Source organism: Mastacembelus armatus, chromosome 12, assembly GCF_900324485.2.
Source record: "Mastacembelus armatus chromosome 12, fMasArm1.2, whole genome shotgun sequence".
Classification (NCBI taxonomy): Eukaryota; Metazoa; Chordata; class Actinopteri; order Synbranchiformes; family Mastacembelidae; genus Mastacembelus; species Mastacembelus armatus.
In genome coordinates this window covers 5,911,091-5,930,195 of record NC_046644.1, presented here as the reverse complement: position 1 = coordinate 5,930,195, position 19,105 = coordinate 5,911,091, and the positions used below count along the sequence as shown (strand labels likewise).

The 19,105-nt window shown below is 40.2% G+C and overlaps 1 protein-coding gene across 1 annotated transcript in view; it reads right to left on the bottom strand.

Moving 5' to 3' along the window:
* Window positions 1–842: 842 nt before the first annotated feature.
* whrna (whirlin a) overlaps window positions 843–19,105 on the bottom strand; it is a 122,405-nt gene continuing 104,142 nt past the window's right edge. The window contains exons 6-13 of the mRNA XM_026297896.1: window positions 12,725–12,937; window positions 11,893–12,114; window positions 11,527–11,559; window positions 8,008–8,082; window positions 6,149–6,731; window positions 5,206–5,372; window positions 3,553–3,675; window positions 843–1,025 (exon numbers count right to left, since the gene is read on the bottom strand). Coding sequence (XP_026153681.1) covers window positions 843–1,025; window positions 3,553–3,675; window positions 5,206–5,372; window positions 6,149–6,731; window positions 8,008–8,082; window positions 11,527–11,559; window positions 11,893–12,114; window positions 12,725–12,937 — 1,599 coding nt within the window. The remainder of the gene's footprint in view (window positions 1,026–3,552; window positions 3,676–5,205; window positions 5,373–6,148; window positions 6,732–8,007; window positions 8,083–11,526; window positions 11,560–11,892; window positions 12,115–12,724; window positions 12,938–19,105) is intronic.

Genomic DNA, 19,105 nt, shown 5'->3' with positions numbered 1-19,105 from the left:
TAGTGAGGATCTAATCTGCAATAATACAGGAGCAAAAGGGGAACAGAAACAGGAAGCGTGTGATAGCCATATGAATATCATTCACATGCAGTTTCTTTTACGTGAGATCATACAAATATGAGTGTGTGATGTACACTATTGATAGCCTGACATAAGCCATTTATGTCTTACTGTGAAAAGGTGGACATATGCAGATAGGCCAGTAGCATTGCATTAAAACTTGTAGATTCGCCATTGTGGTCTACATTGCCATCATCATTGAAATATATTATTATATACTGATGACTCAACAGCAGCTACAGATTTAATAATTTGTATAAGAGTTACTTTATGTGTACTGTATATACACATCTGTATCTACATTTGTTCACATTTGTTTACATGTACAAATCCAAGCTTGTAAAATGAATCAGTCTTAAGATGTGCAGTTGTCTCTCAGATAGAAGCAGAAAAACGTTAAAATTAAAAAGGGATGTGGGAGTGCTACAAGAAGTTCCAGTGGTTTTTAAACGGTTGCAAATCCACGACTTTCAACAAACAAAAGGTGTAGGTTTCGCTATTTTCCATTGTAGTGCATAAGGTCTCACAGTGGGGAGGTAACATGTTGAGGAGCATCCTGAATGAGGTCCACAGTGGAATTGATATTTTGTAAATTTGAGCATCATGTGTCCAGATTTGAGGGTTTCATGGGAAAGGAATAGGGCTCAGAGATCAGGCTGTGGTTGGTTTATCTAAAAGAGTTGTGCCATTTAAATCAATAACACTTGTATGTCTCCCCCTCGTCTTTAACTGCTCTTAATTTAGTACTGCTCTAATCAACCTCTCTCTCCTCTTCCACCCAGCTATAGTGCCACGTTGAACTCAGTCACCAGGAAGTCCACGTAGTCCCTCTCTTTGGTCTTGAAGGCCTCTGCGATGAGGCGTGCAGCGTCTCTGTGCTCACGGCCTCTCAAGGAAATCCCGTTTACCTCCAGGATCACCTGACCGACCTTCAGCTGGCCACAGTTATGAGCTGAACCCCCCCTCTGGGAGAGAGAAATGGATAGGAAAAGATGAAATTTAAGAGCCCACCTGAATGAATATATTCGGCATATACAAATTATTTTTGAGAATGTGTTCCAGTCAGAAAGGTTTTCAAAGCTAGAAACTTCTTAGTCAGGTGGCAACAATTTCCCTAAGTTAGTGGGGTTGTCATGACGAGAAGATGGCAGTGATAACGGGCTGCCACCTCCTAAGGGGTGATGAGGACTGATAACAGCTTACCACCTTGCAGCAGCTTACTCATCTGTACGTCATCATCCTCCGCAGCCATGACTGAGGCAACCTGAGGCCAGAGATTTAGAAACTACACAAGCAAGAGGTTTGCTGCATCATGACTCCACTGTCCTGACTTCCTGTACAGCAGAGACAGTACTATATAGAGCATGTTCTGACCCCAGTGCCCACCACCAAACCAGAATGAACAGGTTTTGTTTTTCTTGACTTTTTTTTTTTCAAAGCAAATTTATTGTTCTGGCGTTAGGCCCTGACTGGGAGAAGTCCTGAGGTTGTGTGCCTTGATCAAGCACCCAATAATACTGAGTTAGCTTTCCCCAGGTGGGAGAGCAAAGTTTTCACAGCTTATTTTTCCGCCTTGAAAACTGAATGTACAGAAGGTCTCCCCCTTTTCTGTGACAAGTGACCTCGAGGCTGCCATGTTATTAATGTCTGTAAATAACTCCGGCTATACAGTGTTATTGTTCAGGGATGTACCAGTGCTGTCATGTGGCTTGGGGGTGTGAGTGTGGGGTGTGGTAATTAGTGATCAAGAAATAATTCTAACTTGATTAACATTTTATCGACTTGCCTGAATGGCCTGAAACTTTAAACTTTTAACTGAGCTTATGAAATCGGGTTTACCCTTTATTTCAAAAGGCTGCACTGGGCCCCTTCATGTCTTTGTCCCTAAAAAAACAATACCAGGAGAGGAAAAGTGGTGTGAAAGAACAGTTTTGTCGTCAGCTGCCTTTTTATTTTTACTGGTCTTTCAGAGAAGTGTCTGTGAGGTTAACAAGGATTGCTGATCCATTTCAGTGGCTTCATCTCTTACGTGTCACATTCCTACTTTTTGTACTAATGGACCATTCAACACATCAGACAACCTGGGCTGAGGCGACGTCTCCTATGTTGCATTAACATGGTGATGACATGAATGTACACACAGATGAAGTGCTGGTTTTCCTGAAAAGTTACAAGCCTTTTGTTTTCTCTTTTCTTAAAATAGTTTGTGGGCTTAGTATATTTTCTGTGTTAATAAGATACGCTTATTCAACTTCTGTTTTTGTCATAATATGTTTACATGCCATGGTCGAAATAAAATCCACACCAGTTAAACACATAGTGCCACAACATCTGCAAACACCTTTTTCTTTAAACGCTTTGCATCCTATCTTCAGGTTCGTGTTTATGCTTTACCTCAGTGAATAGCTCACACTGGTACAGTATGTAGCAAAGAAGCTGTTCTAATATAAACATGGCCAAGCTGTTGTCTCTTGTTTAAAGAGACAAAAACAGAAACATGTATCATGAGCACCAATGGGAACAATACTAGTTAAAAACACATTTGTCTATGTGGTCCCAGTGCAACGTTTCCCACAATGATTTTTCCACCACCTACACAGCCACCAAACACCCAAAAAATGCACCTCACCACCAGACATCTATTTTCTTATCTGTACAAATCCTCCTCATCCCTCCTCTTTTTATTAACACCACTCTTACTTCTTCTGTAGTTCTTTTGCATCCTTCACTCATACTTACCGTCTTTTTTTCCAGTCCTCTTTGATTCTGAATGGACTGATTTCCAATCCTTTTATCCCTTCCCTCGCAATCAGCAACCGTTTTTTATTTCAATCACCACCTCTGTGGAGTGGGAGGCTGAGAGACAGCTCTGAACGAGGTGTGGATTCAGGTCTGTTGCTGCTCACTGCTCTGATCTTTAAATCTTAACTCCCTGAGCCTGTGTGGTTAGAAAATGATTAGAGCCACAGATATTGTGGTCCTGGGTTAATGTACAGGCAGACAGAAGCACACCCAGAAAAGTAACTTAAACTAAATGTTCACGTTTTTGAACTTGGGCAAGCCTTTAGGTTTGGCTGTATATAAAGTGGTGTTATATACAGTAATCTCCCAAAGGTGCTGCTGCTGAATCAGTGTTTTGCCTTTATCCCTAAACATCAACACACATTATACCAAATGAGTCCCCAAGCCTTTTCATAGAGGCCGTTAATGTTGCAATCATGTTGTGAGAGCCCCAATGAGGAGAAAATTAGCAGCAATCTGAGTGTGAGTTCAGCTGCAGTGTGAATCTATATAAAGCCTTAAAGGACATCAAATCCCACCTGCAAGGTGGGTGTGTGGTACCATCACAGATAATGGAAGAAGGCACCCAGGACAATAAACACAACCAGTAACACAAGCACAGTACTCGTGCAAAAGACTGCATGTTAATTAGGATGCTGGGTCAGTGGAGGTGCTACCCTGTTTTATTACATAGTTTTCTTCCTGACTCACCTGTATTGTGACAATTCGTGGTAGCGGCTGACGAGTATTGGCTCCACCTTCAATGGCAATACCCAGGGTACTGGCACTCTTTGCCACCCTCACAAGTGTAGACGTGGGCTCCAATAGCCCTGGCTGAAGTTAGGGAGAGAAAGAAACAGGAGTTTCAATAAAACAAAATTATCAATACATATTTATAGACCTAAATTTATGCATAACATACTGTATCTAACATATATTCATATAATACACAACCGCTGTGTCTGCTCCCCCTTCATGCCACAATGTGTACATATAATGCATTTGTTTATTCAAGGAAACACTGTATTTTCTGTGAGCACACATGCTCAAGAGACTTCTTAGTTTATTAATACATTCATCAATCAGCCTATATTAACATGTACATATTCACTCTTGGTGATATGAAAGAGCAAACGTGTTTAACAGCTTCACAAGTCACAGGACAACAAAAATAACCATTTTTAAAACCCTTTTACAAGCCATCTATGCAACTGTTTTCCATTAGTCACCTGTATGTCAGCTCTTGTAAAGCTTTTGCTCCACTTCTGCAACTCAATAGATGTTTTTTCTGAGAGGTTCCTTTCGTTTGTATGTTAATCTCAGACTTGTTGCTGGTGTTTTATGTCTATATTCATACATACATGTAAATGTCAATGGTAGCCTAGTGGTGAAGACTCACACCATATAACTCATACTTTTGTACAAACCAGCATAACAGCAGATGCCCATTTGGAATATGTGCAGAAAAGGCCAAAGCCCTTCATGAGACACAATCCAGGGACACAATGGCCAGCTAGCAGAGAGAGCTGCACCTAGGTTCTTTCTGAAACACACTATTTCACTGTCAATTCAGCCAGTCAGTTCTCTAAAACACAATATGTGACTCTGTGCCACGTTTACATGCCGTACTTTCTCACAACTGCTTACAGTTCTGTTACTTTGTGTGCTTGCCTGATAAAAATGAATGGACTATAAAAAGACTTAAACATCACATGATTTTGCTCTTTTCAGCACACCCTCAACCCTCAGGAGCAAACTGAAGGTAAATGCCTAGCTCCTTGACAGGAAAATGTAGCTTTTTCTTATATGAAGTCCATTCAGCCTTCACTTTTTAGAAATTCTCATTTAAAGCAGATGTTGAACCTAACAGCCCACTCATCATATACAATCAAGCTACTCCCAACCTTACTCGTTATTTGTTCCATTAATCAATAAGCAAGTGATCTGAGAGTTTCATTATGCTACAGCGCAGTGAGTGATGAAATGAATGATGGAGCATGTGACTGAATAAATAACATGAGTGAGAAATAAAACAAATGAGTGAAATAAATGAAACAGTCTGTGTGATCAAACAGAGGGAGGAGAGAAGAGATCATCATTAGGACTGGGAGCAGATTCTGGAGGATGATTAGCAATAAAGCATATTTAGTTATCAACCTGTTACTCTGGGTTATGTATATACACACACAGCTCTAATTTTGGATGTTGCTTCTACAGATACATCTGTAGCCTATAATATCTTTACTTTCAAAAATGTCTTCCATTACAAAAAAAAGTCAAAATTTTCTCATGCACTACAGTTTTACAGTCAATCCCTTCATCTGTCCATGTTTGGCTCAGTGCTGTTCTGAAACACCCCCTCACCGGTTTGGAGGGGTTGTCCCCCCCACCCCCTTGGGTGTCCCGGGGGAGGCGTGTGCGTGAGGAATGGGGGCTGCTGTCTTTGCTGACGTGTCCTGATTCAGCTATGTCCACTCCACTGTCCTCACTGAGGGTCTGGCCACTGTCTGACAGCTGAGACAGGGTGCCACCTAAAGGGGAGCAGGCAGACGTGATGTCAGGGAATCTCAACATATTGTTTACATGCTGTCTCAGCATCAAATCCTGTTGTAAGAAAGTTTTCAAATCCAAACGAACAGAGCAGTTGTCTGTAATTTAAGATGTTGTCTATTTAAACTACTCTTGAAAATAAATAAATAAATACAGCCCAGATATTTAGTTTTGCTCCAGAAAAAGAAATATTTTAAGACTTAATATAAGATTAAAAGCTAATTAAGATTAGTGATGTTTTGGGTGCATTGGCAATCATAAACAGTGTTCTGCATAATTGCTCATTTAAGCACATTAAGCCCAAGTACATATACACATGATAGAGATTATACACGATTTTCATAACCATCTTCTTCAGAACTGAAGCTGCATGACAATTAGCAAGTCTTAGAATCTGGTCAGTATCAGTAACGAATCCCTGTGAGCTGTAGCATCTAATCAAATGTTGCAGAGTCAGGACAGTCATTTGAAAGAAAACAGTTCAGAAATACATTTTCTATTTTTAAAAAACTATATATACAGTCATTGAAACATGAACATGTAGACTATGCACAGTTCATGTGTAGAGATAAACAGTAAGTATACCTTCTTCATTAACACAACATAATAACCAGGCAGTGAACCCGTGAGTACAGACAATCTTGCATAATAGAAAAAAGTCTCAGCTCGGCTCCGTGGGTCACACAGATACCAAAACCTTTCCCCTTGGTACAAGTCAGGTCTGCAGGTTTTAATTCCTGTGCTTTATGCTCCTCACCTCGAGCCTGGGGCAGTGGCCGCACCTCATTGACGTCAGGCTCTGCGTTGGGTCTGTGAACCTCCACTGTAACAAACTGTTGTTTAGAGCCTGGAGAAGAGGCTTTGGACATGGGCACTCGGTTAAGAGGCAGAGAAGGGGGGCGAGAAGGAGCAGGGAGGGGAGGTGGAGGTGGAGGTGGAGGTGAAGGTGACAGGACTGAAGGTTTAATGCCTCTGCCGGGGGACTGGACCCTCGGGAAAGGGCCGATGTTGTGCTGGGTGACCATGGACAACTGAGCAGCTGTCTTTTGCTCTTTCTTGGAAGGTACTGAAGGATCTCGCTTTCTGATGGAAGAGTAGTCTCGAGATGGCTCCCTGGGATATTCTTGTTTGTGGTGTAGTGAAGGTGAAGCTGGGGCATGGCCTGGCTCTTTGCTGTGGTTGTGGGAGGAGGGGGCTGTGAAGTACAAGCCTGAGTGGGAGGATTCAGATGAGGGGCATTTGTTGAGCTTGTCCCGTCTACTTGGGCGCCTCTGCACCCCTGGTGGGGGAGGAGGCTTGAAGGAAGGGGGGGATTCATCAGTGGTGGACTTTATGTCATCCTGAAGTGAGAGGATATATTCATCATCAGTGATTAGGGTTACAACAATATATTGTGGAAAAAAGTGACCATGTGCATAATTTTGCTGAAAATTTGAATCCAGTATTAATTAAATCTGATCAGTTCTGAAAAAAAGTGCAATTCATGTTTGTGTACAATAGAGGGTGCAATTAAACATGTCTATTAACTCTGTCAGAGGTTTCAACTATTACCTCAGAATGTAAAGAAGTCTAGCTTCACAAATGTAATATTCAAATTAAGTTGACAATGTTAAACCAATCGTGAGTACACTGAGGTATTCTTTATTCTTAATTTAAGCTGTATGTAGGGTCACTTTATCCACATTACAGAAAAATCCCTTCTTCTGCAGATAGTTTTGATATTTTGGAAACTCATTGATAATTACAAGTAAAAATATCATTCTCATTTTTGGTTTGCATTTTCACACCTTCTGCATTTCAAACCTAAAAATGCCATATTAAAAAGAAATAATAGTAAAAAACAAATGAGTATTTGTGCATCTTAATTGTAATTTAGATATAGAAAGCATTTTTTTCATATTATTTCCTCATGAGTGTCACCAAATGTCACTCGCGCAACGTTAACCACTCCACCAGTTTTAGTGACTGAGATGGTCGACGATGTGTAACGAATCCCATCCAGGATGACCAGGTCGTTGTTGTCGGTTTGACTCCACTGATGTCCTGCATTTCAGCGTAAGAGTGTGCAGAAACAAACTTAACAGTGGAATGAACACTGAGACATGAGTGGCTCACTGGTGTATGGAGTAAGACATAAAATGAGCATAAAATAAAGCTTACAAAATAAAGGAAGGTATGATTTTAGTGATTTTAGACCGACCTCCCTCTTGTCTCCTGCTGATCAGACTAAACAAATGAGACCTTTGATATCCCCTTTTGCTTCAGAAACTGAAGTTGCCATGCAGTCTTTCTTTTTAACCTATGATTCAACCACTGTAGAGATCAGCCTCTGCTCTCATCTTTCTGCACAACAAAGAAAGGATGAAGAATGGTTGTACCAGCACTTATTCTCACAAATCTTTTCTTTCTCTTTGAGGTGCACACTTGTTTCATTCCAACATAGTCCACAATACAAAGCCTGCAGGTCAGTGGTCTCTCAAAGCCTTCAGTCGCCCCTACCTTATCTACTTTTTTTTTTTTTAACAACCCCCCCCCACACACACACTTCTCCTCCATGTTGTATCCATCTTTATAAGGGCAAAACTGGGGCCGTGCCTGCCGGCTTTCCAGGCTCACCAGAGAGATGTCGGTCAGCAGTGTGTTCAGACTCTCTGGAGGATTCTCCTCATTACTCTCCACCACACTATCATTCTGTAAATAGGAAAAGGAAGAGGGTAGTGAAGAGCAGGGGTGAAAGAGCAAGAGGAGAGGATGATGAAAGATAGCGAAGACAAAAAACAGAGAGGAGTGAGTAAAGAGAAGAGGAGAAAGTGAGCGGATGTTAAATACAAATGTGTATTTATCGCAAAACAAATGCCAAATTAGATTCTGCGAATGTTCCATGGCTTAGAAATTCAATATTGGTTTGCATTTGCTTGACAGTCTCAAAGTCTATAAAGAAGGCAAGCAAAACAGACACACACACACACACACACACACACACACACACACACCCTCACACACACACGCACACACACACACACACACACACACACACAGTTATGTCTTCTTTTACAAGAAAAACAGACATGCTGTGAAATCGATAAAGAACCATCAGCTTGGTCCAAAGCAGGATTTGGCAGCTGAGTCCCACCAGTGTGCTAGGAGAGGTGATTTGTGGCAGATTTGTAAACGATTTTAGAGCAGAGGAGCTGAGTTCAGAGAAACGATGCCCTTCATTTAACTCTGACACTAAACCAAAACAAAAGTCCCATCAATTCAGTTTAATTACCCCTCGTTGCCTCATGGGGAGCACTTACAGACAATTTATTTATCACAAGAGGCTAATGACTTTCTACATGTGGAAATGCTACTCTGCATTGCACATTACACAGTGTGTTTGTGTCTGAGTGCGTGGAAGCTGTTTGTGTTTCAGTTTACACAGGAACAGTGTTCATACATAGCAACACATCACAGGAACATGATGCCATCAAAGGGATTACAATTAAGAACGTAGTAATTACACAATGATTATTAATTCTAGTAATGCTCATGTTACTTTGATATTTTTGTTGGCTTGGATTGGTATCAGCTTGGCTCAGTTCAGCTGACAGATTGGTCTGGTACAAATTAGCTTGCCACTGGAGGACAGGGGAGAAGTGGGTGTTAAGGATTTGGAGCTGTTTAAAACCACCTGATGGAGCTGGGGAGAGCAAGAACGAATAATATAAAACATATATATATATAAAACCGTTTTTCTGATGAATAATTAGTTTTTCTGATGAATAATTAGTAACATAATTACCATTCAATGATGTCAGGAGTCATATTAAACATTCTGCAGGACATAATTCACATCCTATTCCTATATTTACGGTAAATAAAGAAAACATAGTGTATGTTGTGAGCTAGCTGTTCTGAAGGACAACTGATTCTGCATTTATACACATCACAAAGCACCAATGGAAAGGCAGGCTTCTCAGTATTTTTGCTCCTCCTTTTGCTCAGTTTTTTAATTGATGCAACATGCTCTGTAACCAAACAGTTGTTGACATCCCTTATCCTGGAGGCTTGTCTCTGTCTGCCCCTGTCCTCCTGATTTGCAAGACTGCAAGCAATAATTGGTTCTACATGTAGCCTGACATGTTTCTTGCCTAAGTGACAGTAGGAGTTTAAGGTGTCACAATTATTTAAATTGACAAAGCGAGAATCTTTAAAGACAAATGTTGTGCAATCTAGATCATAGGTGCAGAGGTTTGTTAACCTACTGCTAAAATAAAATTGACCATAAACTGCAACAACAGTGAAGGCAATTGTGATTACAAACAGAATTGATCTGCCCAGAGATGCCTCATTGTGGAAAGTGTTTATGGGGCCTGGCAGCCTTTCAGTGTTTGCTCTCAACAAGGCTGCTAATATAGGACTGTGTTAAGAAAAAAAACTACAGGCGCTGCAGTTTTACAACTTAGGAAAGTTATCACAGCGCTAAATGTTTTATTCTATGTGACGTAAATGGCAGAATTACTACAGTATATTCAAGTTACATGGTTTTCTACTTTTAATGTATGCTGTTTACTAGTTTGTATTTTATCTGATTTGGTCTGTCTGAACACAGCTAAGGACAGCAGAGCCTGTTCACAGACAATTTCACGTCCACATGTTAGAGGGCCTGCTTCTTCAGTCTTTTTAGAAGTATACAATTAAATTAAATGTAAATATATCTGTAAATATATATCTTCATATTTGTGGATATTTGAAGTATAAATCCACAAACATTACTAGGAATAATCTTCTAAAAGCTACACCACTATTAAAAACCCTTCTCACTGAATGGACTTCAAGTTTCTATAGACTCAGTCAATAGCCAGCAGTGTTTGGCCAGCAGGTAGTGTGTCTGTGTGTTTGGGTAAGTGTGTGAGTGCACACGCATTAGTATGCATTTGACTATATACCTGGGTTTGAGTGTGGTTCACCTCTCTAATCTGCTTTACACAGCAGTGGTAGCAGTCACCCATGAGTTCAAAACAGTACAAACAGACACACAAGAAGAATAAAGACCAACACACACACACACACACACACACACACATTCTCTCACACGTGAACACTGCTTCTTGGAGGGGAAAGCAGAAAGCCTGGCAAAATACATCTGAGGCACCTCAATGACAAGAACTGTATGGTGGAAAAATCTGCAGACAGTCAACAGCTTATCTTTGCCTTATGTGTGTGTGCATTCACGTGGAATATCAGTTGTCTTCATCCGCAACCAGCCACTTGGCTGCTGACACGTTCACTATATACATATTTGTGTTTGAGACATATTCACTGAATCCAACTACAGATGGGATTGGAAGCATAAAAATAGTTTCCTACACGTTAAATACACAAGCTGTATGTGAAGCCTTTGAAGTATTACGTGTACCTTGGATGGATCTTGGGTGAGATATGAAAGCAATTAGTGATTAGTACAGCAACTAATCAATTTTTGAGAAAACAGAAATTTAATATATTTATTTTTTAAAGCATATTATGTAATGTTTTTTTCTCCTGTAGACTTGTAGCGGCAGTAAAAAGGATCATGCAGTGATACATTTCTCAAAAAAACCCCAACATTTTAGCAGAAATGTTATATATTAAATATGTTTTTACTAATTTTCACTGAAAAATTCCCTAATTTTTAGTGGAGTCAGTTTAAGCAATTGTCTTACCTGAATATGCCTGCAAGTGTCTGATCACAGAAGTTTGCAAACAAGCTCTTCTTATCACAAACACAAAATTTCTGCATTTTACAGTTTAAGTGATTTTTTTAAGTAACATCTCTGTGATATACCTTAGGCTTGCATGGAAGGTGCTATATAAATAAAGTTTATTATCAGTACAATAGTCTCAGCGTGCTATATTGGAACTGTTAATCACTGGGTTTGTGGAGCGACACATCACTTTCTTTAAATGCATTATATTGCTATAAAATCAAGATAGAAAAAGAAAAAATAAGGAAGGAAAACACAGCAAACAAACTCAAAATCACTGCAAAACCAGAAGTTAAATAGTATATATGAGTGTCTAGTATACATTTGCTCACAGGGAACATTTCATTTCTTTCCTGTATGGATTTGTGAAAGAAAGCTTTCATCACTTTCAGCAAGTGATTCCTACCTCCATCATATCTATGAGCCAGAGCAGCCTTTCCTACAGAGACGGAGAGGAAGAGGGGGGAGGTTTTGGGGTGTGAGGTGGAAGAAAAACACAACCTATCCAACATTAGCTGAAAGACTTTCAGCTGACAGGCTTCATCCATCCAAATTTTTGTAGCAGGTTGAACTATTGCTGCACCTTCAAACATGTAAGAAAACCCTTAAATAATAACAGCAGATCTTAATTTTAAGCAATAGGAGCTAATGTTTTCACCCCAAAATATCCAGATTTTGACATGATATATTTTTATGCACTCCCATAATTTATTAGAGCAAACACTGATTTATGAAAAGGCAGGTAATTGTTCCAGTACTAGACCCAGCCTACCCGTGCAGAGCTTAGGGTGGTGTTGGTCATGAAGCTGGCTGAAGATGAGGTCAGTGTGTCAGGGTACGACACCATGGACAGAGAGTCTGGTTGGAGCGATGTGGCTCCAGCTGTACCCTGCCGTGCCTTTAGAGCTTGAATTTCTCGTCGCAGCACCATTCCATCAAAGCGCTCCAGATCCTGTGGCGTGACCAGGCCTCGCACTTCTGACAACAAGGAGAACTGAGAAACAAGAGGGGAGGCAAAGGTGTTATTGCTGCATCAAAACTTTGAAGCTTTACTTTCACCTAGATTAAAATCAACTCTGATCAAGACCGAGCAGTTGCTATGAGACTCTTACCTACAGAGTTTTTTGATGATTCTCAATTTTTATTTTTTGTTTTGGATAATAACACAGAATGTGTGTGTTTGATTATATTTTACAGCCAGTGACGGTCCTATTTCTGAGCTTTTGTTATAATGTGAAGCCTCATGGACACCTAAACTGTATGGTGATTTAAGTAATGACTTTGGTTTAAATCAAACTGACTTTTACTCATTCATTGTAATCTTCTTCTCACACTACATTTAAACCACGAGAAAACACCTGCTGCTATTTTGGATCACTTCTCACTGTATTTTTATGCAAAGCTAAATAAATTAAACCAAAAATCAACCCATCTATTACAATAAGTACAGAAGGGCTAAGAACCCTTTAATTCAGTCCTCACAGCAATCATACACAGACTGTGTATGGGTATAGGTTCCTGCACAAAGAACAGAAACTGAGGAACTGAGGTTTTGGTCTTTTATTTTGCTTTATCAGACCAACCCAAGCCTCCCTCTCTTTCACCTTTGCATGCGTATTGAGCAGCTCGAACAATGCCATGACCAGCTGCTCGACACCAATGTGTCCGTCCCGATATTCCTCCAAGTAGTAGCCCATGGTCTGCCGCTCCGCCTCTGTCAGCAGGTGGCGTGCCTGCTCCTCCAGCATGGCCCGGGACTGGTTCACCAGGCTGGACAGAGTCACCTGTGAGCCTGCCACGCCCTTATAAAACCCAGGCTGGTGATGTTGGCGGAAAGGAAAAGAAAAAAAAAAAAATCAAGAGATGGAAGATGAACATTTAGGACATGTATGATTTCATTTACATTTCATATTTCTTACATGTTTTATTTTTTGTTTTCTTTGGGGTGATGGAGCAAAGAAAAAAAAGTCAAAATGAAGAGCTCAGGGATGGTAGAACAGGATGACATGATGCACAGACAAGGATGAGAAAGATGAAATAGAGGAGAATATGTGGGTGGAAATGATAAGTGGAAATGAGAAAAGAATAAAGAGAACAACTTTAGGAGTTTAAAAGAAGAGAAGGGGAAGAAAGCTGGAGGTGGATGGTGGGATATAACGGTAAATGAAATGCAATGGGAAAAATGAGAAAGGAAGATGGAAGATATGGAGAGAGGAGGAAATAGAGGAAGACAATAGGCAGGTATTTAGCAAGACACGACTGGAAAACTGGAAGATGGCAGTTTATGAAGAAAGAGAAGACAGGAGAACAAGAGGAGAGGGATGAAGTGATAGATAGGGAGGAAAGAGGGGAGACAAAGTGGGACAGCTGAAAAGACCCAGAGATGAGCAGTGGGAGAAGGATTAGAATAGAGACAAAGGCAGGGACATAAATTACACTCACATACACTGAGCTAACCATCGGTCTTTTCATCATAAATGTATAAATTATCGTCCTACTTTCTTATTCCTGCTGTTCTGCCATCATCCATTATGATTAATGCGGAGTGGCTCTAACACCACAGCTTGCAGCAGGACAGAAACACATTCATTCACACATGTGGGTGGAAGGTTTTTGTTTTTTCTTTTAAAGCTTTCATATCTGTCCCCTATCTGACAGCTGGCTTCTCCGCCAATCAGAAGGATGACACTCTGACACTTTAGAAAGTGTTAAGCCGCCAATATCACTCCCTATCTGCGCCTTTTTTCCTCACTGCTTGTTCCTTTTCTTTTCTCAGTTATCTGCTTGCTGGCACGCAGCTTTTCTTTAATTAACTCCTTAATCAAAGACACCACTTCAAAGACACAGCTTCAGGGCCCATGTCTGCTTGAGTTTGCATTAGACAGAAACAGGAAGAAGAACTTCTTCTCTTCCTCTTCTAACTTCACCTTGTCCTCAACTCTTGCCTGCACTTGTCCGTCTCTATATTATCATCAATAGTCGTCTCAGTGTCCCGGTCTGAGCGGAGCCAACAACTGTTTAATGTCCAAGGTGAACTCTGGTGCTACCCCACCTGAATCTTAATCACTTCAGTGCTTACCATGAATATTTCTCTAAAGCATACGTGCCCTAGTTACTTAACTCAAGGGCACTGTGGAGTAAACCGGCAAGAAACGCACCAGGCCTGCGAGCAGTGAGTCTGTCTCACGTTGTCATGTTAGAGGGCAGATTGGCACTTGAGGGAGCTAATGAAATCAGTTGTCACTCAACTGGAGTGGAACACCTGCAGTCTCCTGTTAAACAGGTCCGTGTAACATGGTGGTTATCTGGAATGAATAGAGGACGCACAAATTTACAGTAAACGGACATCCCAAAGCTGATCCCAGCCCATCTCAGGCCACTCTGAGGTCATTCGCTCGCAAGGTTCATTAAATGCCAAATAAGCTGATTGGTCCTTTTATTGCCATGACAAACAACAATGACTATCAACACCCAATCAATAACTAGGGAATCAGATAAAACAAGATTTTTTAAAAAAAAGGCTCCGTTAAGCCCTGGAAATGCCATAAGCCTACCTTGTTCAGCTAATATGAGACTAGTCTTCTTCATGTTTTTTTAACAACATTAACTCTTGGAACACAAAAACCTCTCTTTCCCTGCACTCATCAGGGTCACACTGTACAGCACAGCACTTATCAGTAAATATAGCTCTGAATATCTCATCTAATAATTTTTGCAAAGGCTTCCTGTAAAATAAGCAAATGGCTGGCTGAGCTGCAGAGCTGAATAGGCCCACATGTAAATCATAAACCTCTTTATACCTGCAACCAAAAAACAAATAGGATGACTAACCCTGTTGGATTCATGCAACTTCTACAAAAAAAAAAAAAAAAAAACTAACTTGAGATGAAATGAGTGACTCTGCTGGGTTAAAAAGATTTGGGCTATAAAGAAACAAATTTGTAAGTGGATGTAAAAAGCTAAAAACAGCTTGAAAAGCATGTTTTATTGGGCTTTTATGTAAACGCTTCAAGGAAAGCTGGAATAACACAGTGTAACCAAGCAGGCTTTGAGGAAACTGCTTGATTTGGCTGTTGCACAAATGACATTAGCTGTGTCATTCACATTTCAGTTAAATCTGTGAATGCATGACACTTTAGGACCTCAGTGTTGTTCACATTGGAGCCAGAAACATGTCAGTTACAAACATGAATGTGATACATCAACACAGCATTAAGATGTGCAATGCAACCTAGTCTTGATGAGAGATGATCTAGCTTCAGGTGGGTGAGATGTGGTTAAAAATCAGCCAGCAATTAGAAACATGCTTCCAATATTGTTCTGTTTTCTTTAATAGGCTGTGCACAAAAACAAGGTTTTCTAAAAAAGGAAAAGTGAAACTTTGTTTGGAGTGTGTGTGTGTGTGTGCCATGGTGAAATGCTTCACATACCAACATGTGGCACATCCATTACCATGTTTGCGATTTGTGCCATAACTTCTTGACCGCAATTGCGATAAAAAATTATTCTGAAACTTTCTGTAATTGGGACTGTCTACTTCCCACTGAATAGATTATTCCTCATGTTAAAATTTTTGTGAAACACTTTTTTCTCTCCCTTTTCACAGTTCATGCAAACATTGGTAAATACCCTATTTGAACCACTTGAAAACTTTGGTTCCACCCTCACTTCAAAATTCCTTATTGCTGTCCTATTATTGGCCGTCTAATGTTAAGTAGGCAGGTGGATCTTTAGGATTGTAATACCATAAATCATGAATAAAAAAAAAATCCAAATCCAGCTATACAATCCAAACCCTTTAGAGTTCGATGAGGATTTGCCACGAGGAGGCGCTACAAGCCGGTGTTATGGTTCCACCTTTATATCTCAAAAACTGTAATGGTCAAAGCTGGGAAATCTAGTACACATCCAACTTGTGCTGACGTGCGTCAAATACTAAAAAATTACAGCTGTCATGGGACCTTGTGGCTATTAATGTAGCTGCACACTGTGGAAATTAAGGCTAGCCTTAGTGGTACAAACATAGATATTCAGTGCCACCTGCTGGAGAGTTGAAAGGAATTAATTGGGAGATTAATTGCTGATCTCAACAAACACAGAACTAAAAGACATGAAACTTGGTATGCAGCCATGTCATGATAAACCACATCAAATACTCTAAGATGATCTCTACAGAACCATTGTGTGGGCATGTAGCAGGTGTCAGTTCTTTAAAATTCAGATCCATTAAACCTTTCAGCTTTACCGGCTGCAACCAGCAATAACAGCTCGCTCTCAGCAATCACAATGTGTTTTCCTCAGGAAATGCCCATGCTACTTTTTCTTGAAATCTCATATCCTTGTATTTGTAAAAAAATATTCTTGCTTTCTGTGATGGACTGGTGACCTGTCCAGGGTGTACCCCCTTTCACCCAGAGAGAGCTGGGATAGGCTCCAGCAGATCCCTGTGACCCTGGTTAAGGAATAAGTGGGTATAGATAATGGATGGATGGATGGATGGATGGATATTCTTGATTTCAGTTGAAGTCATTTTACTGAAAAAAGGATGAGGACATCCACTGGATAGAAAAACCCTATGATGGTACAGATCAGGTCCAACCTCACAGGGCAGATAATGGCAGTACAACATGATGCTTACAGAAAGAACAAGTGTACCTCTGTTATCTTGTAATATTACTATCTAAGAAACTATCTTCTCAATTCCATCACTGGTTTCATCTGTCAGAACTATACAGTCTATATGTACATTTCATGAGGGTGTCCAAACCACAACAATACACCAACAGACATATCATCACTGCATCACTGGCACTGGGCACAGTGAAGCTGACAGATACCTACTTTATATTTTCATAGATATGTTCTGATCTAAACATATTACAAGCTGCAGTGTTTCTCCATCAGTCAGAGAAATAAGAATGTATCTCTTTTAACAGTAACTGTAAAAGAAATATGTTCAAGCCATGGAGTCAGATCTCTTTAGCTGCTGATTATGCTAAAACCAGCCTTGATCTCACTCTGCACACATCACCAAGAAGTAAAAAAGATCCTGCTCTTACTGCACTTTAGGTCTACTAATCAGCTTCATCAAGGCGATAGATAGTGGTTGCTTATCATTGCAACAGTCTCTATCCCTCTGTGCTCTGTACTGTGCTCAGATAGCAGCCACATCTACTACTTCCACACATCAGAAAAAAACAGAACCTTTAGCTCTGACCAGAGCAGAATTGAATGTTTTAGGCATTTACCTGATGCTCTGATTTACAACATCTGGTCATAAAATACACAACCTTGTTATGTTGAACCACAATGCACCTTTGCTGCCAGTGATTTATACTAATTACTGTACATTTGACTAAAAAAGCAGAAATTCAGATCATTTGTACACAGTGAAATGAATATTAACAGCTGGGAATCGGCATATACATCAAAATTGTTTAATCGGTGCAATGTATATGCCTGATAAGTCAAATTATTTCATTAAGAGTACACTTAAACTTTTCTCAAACATACAGCTGCATACTACTCATTTCAGACATCTGACAACCTAAATACTAATTTAGGCATATGTAAATATATATAATAGTGGAATCTGGGTTTATTAAGAAAGCAGTCTATATTTCAGATTTATTTTGATACAACAATGGTCATTCATTATTTGAAAATAATGTAATGTTACACATTTTACTGACTGTGAACACAATTTCTGATGGGACACAAAATGGCACCTTGTACAAAGAGGAAGAATACTGTAAATATTTTTTCTTTGATTTTACAATAAATAGCAACCTGTCCTTTAAGAATCTGGCAACTGTTTATGTCCTTTCCCTACAGGTCTGTAACAATGGCTTAAGAACTGGACTGCATGCACAACATGACTTTTTACAGTTGACAAAGATATTTATGACTGTGCCATAATCTTGAAAAAAGTCAATTTACTATTTACTATCACTACACTTTGAAAAGAACTGCATAACACAGATAACAACTCTGCAGCCATCCAGGAGACACTTGGTAGAACTGACATATTTTACACCTGTAAATGACAAAACAGTTGAAGAGATCATCTCCGGTCTGAGTTCATACACTTGCTGAATCATTGTTTTACCCACTAGATTTCTGAAATCAGTACGAAGCAGTTTGTTACCACAGGAAGTTTTGTGTGTGTGTGTGTGTGCGTGTGTGCTTGCGTGCGTGTGTATGTGGTGCGTGTTTGTGTGCGTTATTGTTTATATTGTGGAATTATAGCGTCTTATGGCCGTGGACACAAAAGAATACCTGAATTTCTCAGTCTTGGCTTTAGGAGGAATTAGCTGAATGAACTACCCATTCCACCACCAGTTCTCTGGTTTTCTTGATATTGAGCTTTAGGCAGTTGTTGTTATGCCAATTAACAAAGCTTTTTATCAAGTGTCTGTATTCCTCATTGTTATCATTATTGATGCATCCAGTGATTGAGGAGTCATCAGAGAACTTCTGGAGGTGACAGGTTCCTGAGTTGTAACGGAAGTCTGAGGTGTAGAGTGTAAACAGGAATGGTGCCAGTACAGTTCCTTGGGGTGCACCGGTGCTGCTCATCACCACATCAGATACGCAGCCATCTAAGTGAAAAAACTGTGGCCGCCCAGTGAGGTAGTCTTTGATCCACTCCACCATGTCTGCGGGGACTTCTATTTCCTGCAGCTTTGCACTGAGCAGGTGGGGCTGAATAGTATTGAAAGCACTTGAAAAGTCAAAGAACGTGACTCTCACAGTGCTGCCCTGCCTCTCCAGATGGGAGTATGCTCTGTGCATTAAGAAGATGATGGCATCTTCCACTCCGATGTGTTCCTGATATGCAAACTGCAGGGGGTCCAGAAATTCAGACACTTGAGACTTTAGGTGTTGCAGGACCAGTCTCTCAAACACTTTCATGACATGTGATGTTAGTGCTACTGGTCTGAAGTCACTGAGGGTACTGGGAAGGCCTCTTTTTTTTAATGGGA